The 16,032-nt window shown below is 36.2% G+C and overlaps 1 protein-coding gene across 2 annotated transcripts; it reads left to right on the forward strand.

The window, feature by feature from the left end:
* On the forward strand, positions 8,210 to 16,032 carry LOC107624899. Of its 2 annotated transcripts, XM_021115523.1 has the most exons (9): positions 8,210 to 9,055; positions 10,603 to 10,720; positions 11,226 to 12,803; positions 13,062 to 13,226; positions 13,325 to 13,379; positions 14,099 to 14,247; positions 14,719 to 14,805; positions 14,948 to 15,076; positions 15,612 to 16,032. In XM_021115523.1, the coding sequence occupies exons 2-9, from the start codon at positions 10,652 to 10,654 to the stop codon at positions 15,702 to 15,704; spliced, it is 2,325 nt and encodes a 774-aa protein (XP_020971182.1). In that variant the 5' UTR covers positions 8,210 to 9,055; positions 10,603 to 10,651; the 3' UTR covers positions 15,705 to 16,032. The 2 variants fall into 2 exon arrangements, with proteins under 2 accessions (XP_020971182.1, XP_016182874.1); XM_016327388.2 differs by having other exon boundaries at positions 11,226 to 13,226.

Below are 16,032 nucleotides of genomic sequence, written 5' to 3' on the forward strand. Positions count from 1 at the left end.
AATTAAAATTAAATTTTTTAGAATTTTAATATTAAAATATTAAAAATAATTAGTATTTATTTTAATTAATTTAAATTTTTTGAGTGATCATCTCACTCATTTATTTAAACAACTATTAGGAGTTAGAATCTCGCTATGTATGTGTAGCAATTCATTGGCTAGCAGCAAACTCTTAATCAATTGAGCATCAATATGTGGTTAGATTTGATAGGAATACCCGAATACGCAGGTACCCGACCCGTCCATACCCAATTGGGAAGGGTAATAACTTGACCTGAGTCGGAGCATATTTTACTCATGACAGGGTATTGTCGGGTTTAGGATGTACCCGCCCCGGATATATACATATAAACACTTTTTAGGAATTAAGATTTGTCTCACATCACAGATTCAGTTATTCATAACTTCAGTCCATACTCTATAGCCATGTAAGAAAAACCCAGTCATCCTCACCCAGAGTCTTCTTCTCGGCTTCTTTACAAAAAACCTCATAGCTCCCGTCATCGTCATTACTGAGCCCAACGCCGCCTACCCCTTCACAGCTCTCATCTTCCTTCACAGCTCATGTCGCCATCACTGCTTATCCCGTTACCGTTGTTGTTGAGCCTGTCGCCAACTTTCTCCTGCCGAGTCTCTTTTCTCTAGGTAAATTTCTCTCTCTCTCTCTCTCTCTCTCTCTCTCTCTCTCTCTCTCTCTCTCTCTCTCTCTCTCTCTCTCTCTCTCTCTCTCTCTCTCTCTCTCTCTCTCTCTCTCTCTCTCTCTCTCTCTCTCTCTCTCTCTCTGAGTCTATTAAGTTCTTCTCTTCTTCTTCCACAGACTCATCACTTACTCACCGTCGTTATGAGCCCGAGTGTTGCCGTTGCAGTTTCAGTTTCATCTGAGTCTGTCACCGAATAAAATAAAATTTTTATTCAAGTTGGACCAGTTAAAAACAGGCATGCATGAGATCATTTTTGCATGTAATTTCTGAATTTTCTCATCCAAACTTGATCTATATGGTTGAGTGTTTTAGTATGGCGATCATCATGGTTTCGTTGCGACACTAAAGGGATAAAAGTTGCGGTAATTTCATAACTAATATATGAGACAGACCAGATTATTAAAGTAATCAGGAAAATAACATTCAGATGTGCGCATAAAATTTATAAGATGTGATTATCTTAAGAAAATATATATGTATGGCCCAAGTGAAAGATTGTTAGGAAATTATTATTTCTTAATATATTTATGGACAATACATATATTAGTTATAATCGCAAATTAAGTAGTTTCACATTAAATGACTTATATAATGGTGATCTCATTTATTGTCATAAATGTTGAATTAAATAAGTCATTATTACTTTTGATTTGGATAAATGAGATTAAAACCATATATATTATTTTATTTAAATTTTAGGGTTTAATGAATATCACACTCAAATATAAATAATGACTTCAGGATTTTAGTCTCCAACACATCAAACTCGTCTTCGTAGCTCTTTTCCCACAGTAAAATTGTGATTCAGCTCTATCAGAGATACAAAAAGTTTTGGTTGACGAAGATCAAAGAACCACAAGAGCCGAGCTCTCTGATCTCAATCATTCTCTCAAATGAAGGAATGCTTCCGCGCTCTCAGTTATATTTCTTAATGATTTAACATGGATGATCTTGAGGTTGAGAAATCCTAAAATTTTTTGATAAAATAGAATTTTTATTCAATCAAATGATGATAAATAATTTTATTGAATTAAATTATATTAATGTGATTAGTGGATAATAAAGAATATTAAAAAAATAAATAAATAATATTTTAAAATTATAGAAATATTAAATTGTCATTTCAATTTATTTTTTTAATCAACGCAATAAATATCTTGAATTAATTAAATTTTTACAAAAAATTATATACCTAAAATTATTTCATTTCTTTAAAAATCTTTTGAACATACAATGGTTTAACGAGAGGTTAACTATTGAGAATTGAATATAATATTTTAAAATTCGTATTTTCAATAAAAAGATGTACTTAGTTCCATCCATCCTAAACAATTCTATATTCACTATTACTTATCCATCTAAATAATTCTAACACTGATAAAATATTATTTTTAGATGTAAAAAATTTAAAATATATTTATTCTATTTTAAAAATTAATATTCATATTTAACTTAGGATTTCGATAAATATGGCAAAAAAATTACATTTTTTAGTTTAAAAAGTAAAATATCCAAAGAGTTTAAATCTACTAAATGAATTCTAGATCTCAATTCAATAGTTACTTTTTGCACATCTTGTTTAAATTTGAATTTTAAAATTTAATTTGTATCTCCTTTTTTTTCCTAATATAAATTATTTTTGACAAAAAATAGGAAAAAAAATCTATTAGACCAAAAAAATATTCTATCAAAGAATTATTATAATAAAATTTATAATTAGAAAAAAATAATAAAAGTATTAATAATAATAAAGAAAAAGAAATGAAGCTCATATTAAAGAATATTAAAAAAGAAATAATAAAGTTCATATTAATAATAATAATGCTGAGAAATGATATTGCTACTTTAGGCTTCTAGCCTCCGCCTTTGGCCATGATCTTTTTCCTTTCTTTGCTTTTTTATTTAAATTATCAAGTCATCAAAAAAATAAAGAACAATTCAAGAAAATGAAAACGGTAAGATCAATAGTAACTATACAAATCAAAACACATAGAAGAAAAATAAACTATTATATGATAGAATTAACATGAGTATATTTCATCGTTAAATAAATAAAGTTAACAACGTAAAGAAAAAACAAAGAAAAAAGAGTTAAAATATCCAAAGTGATAAAAAAATTATTTTTACAATTTTATTCTGTCATATATATATATAAAAGACTATAAAACAATGAACTTTTAACTAAATTAAATTGTATTTATTATTATTATTATTATTAGAAAGGGTAAAAGAGAGCAGTAGAGAAAATATGTATGTATATTCAAGTTGTGTTGAATGATATAATATAGAAGGGTATTTATAGGTGCTAAGAAAATCGACATTAATAAAGACGTAATATCATATAATAAATATTCAGATATGTTAAATAATGCTAATTGATTCTAATTATACTCTAACATCTCCCCCTCAAACTCAAGTAACAACTTGAGTTTGAAACTTATTTGAAACAACTAAATAAAAAAATGCATAAACTGATAGAACGGGTGCAGACGGAATTGCCTGAAGAAAGCACAGGCAGAACTGTCGGAATGAAACGCAGACGGAACTGCCGGAAGGAAGCGCATACGAAACTACCGGAAGAAAACACAGACGGAACTGTCAGAAGAGAACGCAAACGGAACTACCGCAAGAGTGGCCAACTGCTGAAAAGATGGCGAACTGTCGAAAAACTGTTGAAAAGTGATAAAGTGCGAAGAGATGACAAACTATTGGAAGGTGACAAAAAACATATGGTTTCTCCATGAGAATAAATAAGTAGTGGATGAGCTAATCAGTAAAGTAAGAAAAGTATCAAAGCATTGACAAAAGAGAAGGAAAAAAATAGTACGGAAGAAAAGTATGAAAAGTACGGTGATTTTATCAGAAGAAAATCAATTTATCCTACTCAAGGAGGATACCATGACTCTGATACCATGTTAGAAAGGGGAGAGGGAGCAATAGGAAAAAGGTTTGTGAGTATTCAAGTTGTATAGAATGATATAATATATAAGGGTATTTATAGGTTATAAGAGAATCGAAATAATAAATCCATTATATATTTATCTAAATAACAGCATAATTATAGTGGTTGTAATCAAAGTAGACAAAATCGCGCTTTTACTCGTAGAAACGGACGATTTTATGCTTCTGCTCCATCTTTCCGTTGCGTTTCTACTATCTGTGTTGGTAGAGTGGCAATCGCGCAGAAATGCCGGAAAAAAGCACAGACTCACTGGAAGCGCGAATTTTTCGATGACCCATGTCTCATGAAGAAAACTGGTCCATAACCTCAGTTTTGCGCATCCAAATGGAACCCAACTCGAACTCAAACTCGAACCCGAAGCCGAGCCCAAGTCTAAATCTGTGTTTAAGAAAGATTGGAACCCTAGGTTCCCCTCTCCCTCTCTCTTCCCTTTTGCATCTGAAGCCTTTATCTTCTTCTCAATTTCAAAATTGAAGTATGGGTGCTAGTTGTGGTGGGTGGTGTGGCAACTCTTTACGTCTCTCATTCTATTCCTCTTCTCCTCTTGTCATTACTAGAGTAGCATAGGTGTAGCTTGGTCACACTGCTACTCTCTTTCTGTCACTCAAGCACCACGGGTGGTTTGGTCATGCTGCTGTAGTTCTCTTCTTCTCTCTTGAATTGCTAAATGTCGCTAACTACTTCACCGTTAGCCACTTCCTCGTTATTCCTTTTGTTTTGTTTGTGTTGATTTTATTTTGTTTGTGTTGGCTTTGTTGTGTTTAAATGAGTTTTATTAATTTTGTTTTTTATTTTCTTTTCTTAGTTATTAAACTGTTTTGCTAGCCTATAACCATTAGCATATAATATACATATGATTATGCTCTGTAATTTTTTTAATTTACTCTATTATGTTCTATTTTATTTTGTTCTAAAATGATTGAATTATTAATTTTTTTGTTGTTGTGGTTTTTTGGATATGTAATCTAATATGTTGGTAGGATATAAATTTTCATTGGAATCACATGGCAAGAAAAACGTTGAATACCATTGGATTTACCATTATTCTGGAGTTGACGGTATAAACATCGTCAAAAAACTGTTTATCGGCAGATTTTTTCATCTGACGCTAATTACCAGCAATTTTTCATTAGTATTTTCAATGGATTTGTTGAGACTAGGTTGATAATTACTGTACGTAACTTTGGCGCCATTTCATGTGTTTAGGCGCCAAGTTACCATCGGATAAATTCTATGGTAATGTTTTTTTATTTTTTTTTTTTGGCACAGTTAAACTCTTCTTAACAAAATTGTTAGCAGAAATAAAAAATTATCAGAAATTAACAAATTATTTTATTAAAAATAAATGGTCTAAATACAATAAAATGTCACAGAAATAGAATACAATGAAGTAGATAAATAAAAAAATAATACCCTAACCCCTACTAGGGTTGGCAATTGGTAGGGTAGGGTAGAGTTTGAAGCCAACCATAATCCTATTCGCGAGTTGAGATTTTTATATAAACTCAATCTTACCCTACCTGCGAGTTGAGAATATCCTAACCCTAACCCTACCCGTTCTTAACCAGCGGGTACCCAACCCTACACGCGGGTTACAAAAAAGATGCAACATTATTATATAACATAATGATAATTTAAAATAGAACTGAGTTTTATGTAAAAAAAAAATTATTAAATTATCAATTAATGATCTTCTTTTAGTGGCTAAGGATCCTTTGCATTTAGTGAGAGGTCTTTGGTTCAACATCCACTTGAAATATATTTTTATATAAGTATATAACATATACATATATAGGGTGCGGGTTGGTCGGGTAGGGTTGAGACTTAACCCGTGCCCTACCCGACCGGGTAGGGTCGGGTTGGGTACTTGCGAGTAGGGTGAATGTTGCCACCCCTAAACCCTACAGATCCCGGTAATCGTCGTCGTTGTTGTCATCATGGTCCCCCTGCTGAGGTGGCGAAGTAGGTGCTGATGTCGGTGCCCCACTAATAGTGTTGCTGCTGGAACCAGCAGTGCCGCTGCCTCCAACGCCCCTGGCTCCAGCGCGCATCTGCTGGTTGTACGCCTCCATCTACTCTTGCAACCAATCTAGCTGCTCCAGCTTACTCGTCAGGTCCGAGTTGAAGGCAACGACTCCTCCCACGCGTGCAAGAAGGTCGTTGTATCTTTGCTCAGAGCCTCAGACTGCTCCACTTGCTGGTGAAGTTCCTTTGTCAGCTTCTGCACCTCCTCTCTCAAGTCGACAACTTTTTGGGATCGGCAGGGCTGGTGGTAGAGGCAGAGGTAGAGGAAGCCGCCAACGCAGAGGAGCGGAGCCACTGGCGAAGAACGACCCCAACCCGAAGCGGCAATTCTTGTAGGGTTTAAAGGCGGTCTCGCGCCAAACCCTATTAGGATCTACCACTGAGGTCTCGAAGTCGGCTTCGTCGTTCCCACTAGATGGCTGATATTGCTGGGTCACGGCCTCCAACCTCTGTGTGTAATCCTCCTGTGTCATACACGTCATGATTAGGATAACAGTTAATTGACTTTAAACAAAAAAAATTTAAAACTTAGAATTGATTTAAACTCACATAATGGGCCGCAAATCGCTCGTCAGCAAATCTCTGCTTGTTGCCCTTCAAAGTATGGGTATACTTGAAAGTCTCCGCTAGTGTCGCCTCATGGTCCAACGACTTAGACTACAAATTAATATATCAACCAATAAAATAAATGAACAAATTAACTAACTAATCCAGGTAACTATTAAAAAATCAAACAATGACAAAATTCTTACCAGTCTGCTCTTCGTCTTCATCAAGGTTGCTGACTCACCCGTATACTTCGACGACTTAGGCGAAGCCCTGTTAGCGACATTCATAAGATGGTAATGCTTGAACCCCTCATCATTGTTAAAATAGGCCTCCAGTTCCTTCTTGATGGATGGACAGATCCACAACGTTAGGTGGTCGTGCCCCTTACGAACGTTACTCATCATCTGCTGAAGTCGTTTAGCGGCCCGGTGGTCGCAGATCTTCCTGATCATAAGATTATTGTATGCATCCCATATTAATTTCAACTGCACAAAGTGATTTAACAACATTAGTTAGTTGGAATAAAATACAGTTCAAATACAGTTAATTAATTCAACATTATTGGGTTCTTACCGCCCACTTCTGAAACCGTCGATCTCTAGTTTCAGCCAGAATCTGCGTGTAGGTCGGCTACGGATGGTCGTACATCGACTTAATGATCTCGGAGATCTCTTGTGTGCAAGCATTACTATCAGAGAAATGACCAAACATTAACAAACACATAGAAACGCATAAATTTAAGATTAAAAAATTGTATGTACTCACGCCTGCATGCCATCGGGCCAAATTCTCACCCGGATGATGGGCGGTGGTAGAGGGGCATCTTACTGGGGCACTGGAGGAATCACCCACCTTGGGCTTTGTCATTGGATCTACAGGGGGGCGTAGTAGAAGGAGACACGTAGTTCGGGTTTAGGACCATGATGAGATGAACTGTTGGTTTGCTAAACCTGCCTGTGACGTCACAGGGGTCGACAGGGCAGTCGAGGTAAAGGGCGAGGACTGAACAGTCGCAGGAGATTTGGTGGAAACTCTCTCTCTACCACGACCACGAGACCCACTCGGTCTACCTCTGCTACCTGTCGTCATGTTTGGAAAATGAATGTATTATTAACACTAATCAGCACATGTTAACTACATGAATCATTCAACAAAACTCCCAAAAAAATTAGATATAACCTCTCCTAAAGTTGGACATATAATAATCATTACGATTCTCACAAATCTAATCAATCTCAACCCACAGTATCAATCAAAACACAATTAAATTCACCACATTTCCAACAGAGCATATTAACTTGTTTTCGTACTAGAATTCATACTATATATAATATTATACATATAATATTACAATGTCAAATACAACAATTTATTTAGTTCAATTAAAATTAATAATTAGTGACATGATGCCACCAAATATCATTAAGTAGTGTTCACCACTACAGGAATCTAGACTTAATTTCGTCTATGAATATTAAGCATTGAGTACATATATATTATGCCTACTATTATTAAAGTTATTTAATAAACTTTGATACATAAACTTTGAATTTAGTTTGGACGGTGAATCTGAATTTTTTGTTTAATTTTCCTGTTTTTGGATTATGAATTTTTTATTGCTAAATATTTGATTAGAAGACTTTGTTAAAAATTTTAAGGTTCTGAAAATCGGTTTAAATCGGCCGATCGAACCGTAAACCAACAAGAAAAGCGATTTCGACAAAAGGGATAACTGCATGTTTCAAAAATCGTTATTGGACCGTTGAACTGGCTGGAAACTGCCCGGTTGAATCAAACTTGAACTTAGTTAGTTTTCAAATTTTGGATTAAAAGTCACAAAACAACGCCGTTTTGTTCATTAATTAAAAAGAAAAAAAAGGAAAATGGTATCCAATGCAAGCAACATAATTTCAATCTCGAACCTTAATCCCCTTCCTCAGTTCCTTAAGTACTATAAGACAGCAGAATCTCAATCTCAATCTCGAACGTAGGCTCGCAGTAGAGAAGGAGCCTCCATCTCGTTAAAGAACGTCCAACCACCACCGCCATCACGATCTCCACTGCCACTGTCCGCACTGCGCTATCGTCATCGCAACGCGTCTATTCTCCACGTTTTCTCGTCTGTTTTGAGCTTCTGCCGCCTCTGTATCGTCGTGCTTCCGCCGCTGTGCTCCCTCTCCGTCGCTTGTTCAAGCTTTAGACCTCCAGCCTATTGTTATCACCACGCTTCGGCCTCTATTTTGACCGAGCTTCTATTGCGGTATCGCCGTGCTTCCACTGTTGTTCAACCCTCATCTGAGCTCCCTCTCCGTCGCGTGTTCGAGGCTTCGAGCTCCACGAGTTTCAAAATGTGGGAAGCAATGTTATGAAAACCAGATAGACCAGCTGGTTCGACCGGGTTAATTGGGAACCGCTCCTTTAGATGGTCTGGTTAATGTCTAAAACCGTCTTGCAAAAAACTAGTAGAAAACCGATCGAATCGATGGTTAACCGTTGAACCAACTGAACCGGTCCGGTTTTTAGGTTCCCGGTTTTGATTTTTAAAAAAGTAAAAAACAAATCAGAAAGACGCCCAAAACCCCACCCATCCCTCTATCTCTCTCTCTCAAACCCAACCCTAAACCTTCTTGGAACGCAGCCACCATCCCTCTTCAAAGTCATCGCCGAACTCTTCTCCTCCGGTAGAGGGTGCTGTCGCCGCCGGCGGGGACAGACCGTCTTCGAGCGCTCTCTCTCTCTCTCTCTCCCGCTCAACGTCCCTCTTCGAGCTCTCTCTCGCCGTCGCTGCTTCTTCGCTCCTCGCCGTGGGTCGTCGACGGTAAGTTCCTCGTCCTCGCCTCTGGTCTCTGTTCGTCCTTGTCCTCGTCCCTAACCCTCTGGCCTCGTCCTCGCCTTTGGCCTTTGTTTGTCCCCAACCCCAACCTCTCTGAGTCCCTGTTCTTTTAATTTGGTTCAATTTCAATCGCATTCATAACTTATTTTTTTGAAAAAAAAAAAAAGTTAATTAGTATCTGTAAGAGTATTATCATTGTTTTGATCATTGTTATAAATGTTTGGAAAAACTGGAAAAGCATTGTTGTGATCAACAATATAGTTAAGAACTTAAGATCATTGTTAAGCATTATTTGGGAAAACTGGAAAAGCCAAAAAGCATTGTTTTGATTTGTATACATAGGATTACTTACTGTTTGCATGTTAATTACAACATAGCAGCTGATGAGAAAAGAAAAATCTGTTTAAGTTTGTCATTTTGGAAAATAGCTACACTCTTGGTTCTACTGTAGCAGGTTATGCTCGGAAATAATAACTTTTCATTCTTCAATAAAACTATGTACAACAATTACGATGGATATTGATAGTTCTGGATTGATTCTTCACCAATTTGATATGATCTTTTAAGTATACAATTTATCTAGTTCCCTCTAAAAATTGGTATAAACATGATAAATTGTATTGAAGAGGAATGCAAATAATGATCAACAATCACAAGTCAGTGTTGGCCAACAATCACAATTTTTATGTTGAATTGTGAAATTTTGAATTTTAAAGAAAATTTATATTGTATTTTTAATAATTTATTTTATATTTAATTAAACTGGTTTGACCACGGTTAGATCTTTAAACCATTGAACCAGTCAGTCGACCAGTTCACTGACAGGTTCGGTTCTCGCAACTTTGGTGTGAAGTGATTTCTTTCCTTGTTCTTGTTCTTTCTTTTATTTGGGTTGCTGCCAGTTCTTTGTTGCTGTTGTTTCTTGGTTTTAGTTGTTTTAAATGTTGTTGTGGTGCTGATCTCATATCTGAGTTCATGTTATTATTATTGTTAACTTGGTAATTTGTAAAATTGTTATTAAGGTGCTGTTCTTTGACTCTATCTTTGTTAGGTTGTTGTAATTTTGCCCAATTGTTAATTTGAATAATTATTTTGATCTTAGTTTATGTTTTTGATCTTGTTAATTTGATAATTTGTTAAATTGTTATTGAGGTGCTATTCTTTGACCCTGTGATTGTTAGGTTGTCGTATTTTTGCCCAATTATTAATTTGAATAATTATTCTGATCTGAGTTTATGTTTTTGATTTTGTTAATTTGATAATTGTTGTTGTGGTGCTGTTTTTGATTTTGTAATTGTTAATTTGTATAATTGTTGTGACTTGCTTTTCATTATTCTTGTCATTGGACTACTGTTTTTGCGGATTTTTATAATTGATGACAAACTTTGATGTTGGCATTTTATATTTAGTTTTTTTTTTTGTTATTTGACTTTTGAATTTATATTTGGATAAGATTATAACATTGTGATTGATATAGTATTTTTAATTTGAATGACATTTTAAGGTTTATATTAGACTATATGGCATGTTAGAATATAAAAGACGACGATAGACGGTGTCAGTGGTGCCACCGCCGCTGCCATGGGTGCTCTTGCCACTCTCTCATCTTGGACTTCCGAGGACAACCTTCTCCTCAAGAACGCCGTTGAGGTTCTCTCTCTCTCTCTCTCTCTCTCTCTCTCTCTCCAATTCACTCTTAGCTTTCGATTTCAACCTCCATTCCTAATCTTTTGTTGCCTTTGCATCTGCGTATTTGTTTAATTTACTGTCTATCTAATGTGCTTTAGCGCCTTTTCTGATGAATAGTAGTTGTACTGCTAGGTAAAGTTGGTGCCTATGGTAAAATCCACAAACGTGTGTCTTAGAGGGTTCTTAGGTTGGGATCAATGAGTTATATTCATTGCATATTCATACTATTTATCATATTAAATGTGTATTATTTGAGGTCTTGGGGATAGTAGACACTCATATCATGGGGAAAATGTTTTAGTCCTTACATATTGAAGAGTGGATCTGTTTGTGGATGATTCTGAATGTCGTGGTTTATGTATGTCAAGGGGCAATTGCTCTGAATTGGATAGATGTTTGTTCTTGCCGTCTGGTTTGAGTTTTGAAGGGGGACTCCATGTTTAGTCTTTGACTTGTCTATCTGCAGGCTGGTGCTTCTTTAGAGTCACTAGCAAAAGGTGTGGTGCAGTTTTCTCGAAGATATAGTTTCAAAGAAATACGCGATAGATGGTATTCTATCCTCTATGATCCTATTATTTCTGCGGAAGCATCTGCAAGCATGACAGACTTCGAGATTTCTACTTCACCTCTCCCATCGAAGTTCATCAAGTTTGGAAATTCAAGAGAACGCAAAATTGATTCTGCAAAGAGAAAAGCTGAAAGTGTACGGACTTCCTATTATGCTATGCGGAAAAGAATCCGCAGTGACATGTTTAATTCCATGGACTTAGGTTTCCTTGTTGATCCTGAAAATGACAATTATGGTGCAAATGGAAATGAGAGTTTACCTGAAAACTGTGTGGCCGAAGGTGAAATGTCCAATCATTTTGGTTTCCATGGTTCACATACTGATCCTGCTCAGTATTCTTTTCCTGAAAATATGATGAATGGTGGTGCTACATCGAATGGAGTTACTGCCCATGCATATTACACCGGAGCTAAGGATCCAGTTCAAGACAATATCCCTGCTGAGCAACAAGATGTACTTAGAGAAGAACCTCAATTTCTTCGAGATGATGTTTCCAATGGAGCTGCAGAACCTCAATTTCTTCGGGATGATGTTTCCAATGGAGTTGCAGAGGAGATGGGTGTTCCAGAAGAACTAGCCATTGATAGCTTCATTGGTGACGATAATTTAGAGACCCCATTTGATCAGATCAACAGTGATCCTGGAAACCTGTGTTCTGAGTTTGATGGAAATGATGTATTTGATTCATCTGAAATAGAATGTGGTACATCATTTAATAGCTTACATTTGTCTCCACTCCCGGAAATGCCAGTGTGGAAAACACATGCGAGCATTCAAGAACCTGAAATGCCATGTGATGATTTTAAGGATTCTATTGCTTGTGGGGAGGCTTACCTAACAGAACTGTCCAATTCTCTCTTGAACTTCACTAATGAGGAAGAACTCTATCTGATGGATGTTGATGGAAAAGATGGGATTGATAAGTCTTATTATGAGGGTCTGAGTTCACTTCTACTGAGTTCTCCTAATGATGTTAGCCAAGATCAGATGCCTGAAAAGGCTGAGGCAGAGTCTTCAGTGGCATCACAACCAAAAGTTTCAAATCTGTCAGTTTCATGTCAGGCAAAAGTAGATGATAACAATAGATCACAGTCTAGCAATGCTCAAACAGTTCAGAAATCAGATAACCAAGTATCATCTTCTGTCTCTGTTAAAGATCCTCGTTTTCCTGAACTAACTAATGGAGTTGTATTCTGTGCACTAAACACTGAAGAACCAGAAGTTCCATGCAATGTTGATGTTTTCCTACTACCCTTGGATGTGCCTCCTTCAACATCTCCCTATTCATCTGAATGGATGTATACAGAATCCAATAAGCCAATGTCATCATGTGTTCAGGATTCTGGATTTAGTAACCATAAAGCTCTTGAAACAAGTAGAATGACAAAGGTAGAACAGAAAAAACCTGCAGAGTTTCGTGGATCTTCTCAGGTGATGGGATCTCCTCCCCTTCCAGGACCTGTTGGTAACTCTAAGGTAAAGTGTGAATTTCCGAATGCTCATGCATCACATACAGCATCCAGGAGTGCTATGTCTGTTTCTGGTGGGTTAGGTGGAAATAAAGCTAGCACAACCAATGCTATCATGCATGCAAATCCAAAGGACACACCTATCAATGTAGGCTTGACACATTGTCTAAATAGTCGTGTGACAAACTCTTTTAGTGAGAAACCAACCCTTGGGTCTAATGGCTTCAGAAATCATCCTTATTCTGATGGCTCTGGCATGAAACAGGGAAAAAACTTAGCCTTGCCAAAAGATCGTCATTTACAACATGCTGATGCGGGGTCTTCAGATGTTCCCAAGTCTCAGCTGGTGGCAATTCCTCCAACTTTAGATGAAGAGCAATATATGGAGAGTGATGATGACGTTCCTTGTTATTCTGATATAGAGGCAATGGTAAGGCGTGTAGTGCAGACCTTTCAATCAACAGTAACCTTAACCTTGTTTCATAATTGTAGCTATTTTCTGAGTTATTCCTTCATTTCCTTCTACAGATACTTGATATGGATCTGGATCCAGATGATCAGGATTTGTTTTATAACGAAGAAGGTATTACAAAGAAATTACTTTTGTCATTGCTTCTTGCATGATGCTATTTGACATCTTTTATATTTTGTTTATTTGGAGTACAGATAATTAACTAATGTCCCAACTAAATAACATTTATGTTTTGTGGTGCTTGCCTTATTCTGCCTCATGCCACAGAAGCATGGCTCAGTTATTTGGGATAGTCTCATAAACACTCATTTTGCATCCTTATGGTTGCCTATTTTTTATTTAACTAATGTCTTATTATAGTACAGTGATAAATGTGATGGACCCTTGGGCAGGTGATACTTTTTAGTAGTATTTTTTCCTTTTGAAGAAGCTGTAAAATTTGATGCTTCCCCCTAATGAGTTCCAGTTCACTAGTGACATTTTAGAAACATGCTAGTAGTTATGCGGCATATGAGTGAGCTCTTGTGCATTATGGACCAGACTTCATGTGATGATGTTTGATGCATGACCACGAGTTCTGCGCTTCTGCTAGTAGTTTACATAATTTCTGGAACTTGTGCAATATGTGTGCCTTTGTATGAATATGTTTTCGTTGATCAGCAGATATTCAGTAAATATTCTGTTTTTAAACTCTCCAAGTAGTAGTTTGTTTACATTATTTATCCTATACATCTAAGATAAATAGTTGGATATTATTCCGTTTTTGTTGATTTCATTGTCTATTTTCTTTTATAATAATTTAACAATATTATATTCTGATTGCAATATAGTATCAACATATCAACATGAGGAAACTAAGCGGACTATCATAAGGTTGGAACAGGGTGCTCATTCCTCTATGCAGAGAGCCATTGCTTTACATGAAGCAATAGCCATTTTATATGGTCGCTATTCAAAGCATTATATTAAGAAAGCTGAGGTATTTTATTGCCTAAACTCTTCACTTGACTTGCCGTCTGAGTGTGGTTTTTAGTTTTGGGTATATCCATGTGTTGAATTTATTTCCAGTATAAGAACCGAGACACACAACATATATGTCTATGAACAGATATTTACTTGCTTTATTCTGATTTTGTTTCTGGTTTGAGACAGTGATTTGATTGTAAATTTGGAGTGAACTGTGGTGAAGGTATAATAATTAAAGAATAGTTGGACAGATCTGTTCTGTGCCGTTCAGTGAAATCCATTTCTATGTTTGTGTGCGTTTTAATCTTTGAGCCTTTAAATGTCTAAGCTGTGATGTTTTTTTTTTTGGGAAGTAAGACCCACCAAATGATGCGAGGAAAGTAACTAAATTGCTATTCTCTAGGATTTATCTTTCCATAGAACAACAATCAAATTAAAGTGCCAACAGATAATGCTTTTAGTGATATCTCAGTTTCTCCTGCAGGTTTTACTTGGACGGGCAACAGAAGGTGTTTCTGTAGATATTGACTTGGGCAAAGGAGGTTATGCAAATAAAATATCTCGACGCCAGGTTAGTCATATTTACCAAATTTGACTTGGTTCATGATGCAACAATGATTTCGGTGCTTTCATATATTGTTACTCCCCCCCAAACAAAACAAAGTTTGACCCGTCGACATATAAATGATGTTTCTTCCTTTGCTAACTTTCAGGCAGTTATAAAGCTGCACAATGATGGATCTTTCTACATTAAAAACTTTGGCAAGACTTCAATATTGGTGAATAACAAAGAAGTGCAGACTGGTCAGTCTCAAAGACTACACTCCAATTGTTTGATTGAGGTATGATTCTATAGCCCGTATTTCAGAACCTCATATCCTCTTTGAAAAAGTTTTCCTGCATGCATGTACACATGCTCTTAGTATTTGTGCATATGGATAAAAGTTTTTAACTAGTTCTCAACCATGTGTTGTCGACAATCAAAATGAGTCTCAGAATTTGATTGCAGAGTTAATAGGTGCTGGATGGTCTGCAAATTCCTTTTTTTTTGTTTCTAGTTGTTGGTGGAATTAAGTGTCATAGAATCTTTGTGCTACCAATATCCCTTAGTAGGAATATAAGAACACAGTTTTTGTTATGAGAATGAGCATGTTACTGTTTGCTCATTTCAATTCCATCCCTGCTTTCTTCGAGTTTACAAAATAATCAAATATACGTAACTCACTACCACTAGTTTCTAAGTTGAGGGAGGTGGAGGCGGTTGGAATTATAAGATGCCCTTTGGGTTAGTTATGTAAATAGGAATCAAGTCTTAGTTAAATTGCTACAGTTGTCTCGAAATGTTTGAAATAAAATACAATTGGTTTTATTTTGCAGTTGAGGGGGATGCCATTCATATTCGAGACAAATCCTAGTCGTGTGAAGCAGTATCTGGATCAGCATATTACAGACAATTCACAAACCTTGTAGTGTCAAATGTAAATGTTAGTAAGAGATCCACTAGAACAGAAAGTGCTTATTTTTATTGCACTTTCTGAATTTTGGTAAAGAAACGTTGATGCTGTATGTCAATGGTTTTGATGCTATAATGGTGTTTCCATGGGAATGGGAATGGGCTTCTGTAGTTCAGTGCTCTCCTTCCCCCATGTTTCTCTGCTGACGTAAGTAGATAGTTATCTTAGCAACATTTTTGTATTATGTCAAATTTAACCCCCCTAACCTGAAAATGCTTGTTCACTCGCTAATGCTGAATCTGAAGCTCATTACTACCTTGCGTATTTCAAGGTAACGACACATT

Source organism: Arachis ipaensis, chromosome B02 (assembly GCF_000816755.2).
Source record: "Arachis ipaensis cultivar K30076 chromosome B02, Araip1.1, whole genome shotgun sequence".
Taxonomy (NCBI): domain Eukaryota; kingdom Viridiplantae; phylum Streptophyta; class Magnoliopsida; order Fabales; family Fabaceae; genus Arachis; species Arachis ipaensis.

Coding starts and splice junctions, on each gene's coding strand:
- LOC107624899 (XM_016327388.2), top strand. CDS start 10,652: ATGGGTGCTCTTGCCACTCTCTCATCTTGGACTTCCGAGGACAACCTT. Junction 14,248..14,718: donor ATTATATTAAGAAAGCTGAG/GTATTTTATTGC, acceptor TTTCTCCTGCAG/GTTTTACTTGGACGGGCAAC. Junction 14,806..14,947: donor ATAAAATATCTCGACGCCAG/GTTAGTCATATT, acceptor GCTAACTTTCAG/GCAGTTATAAAGCTGCACAA.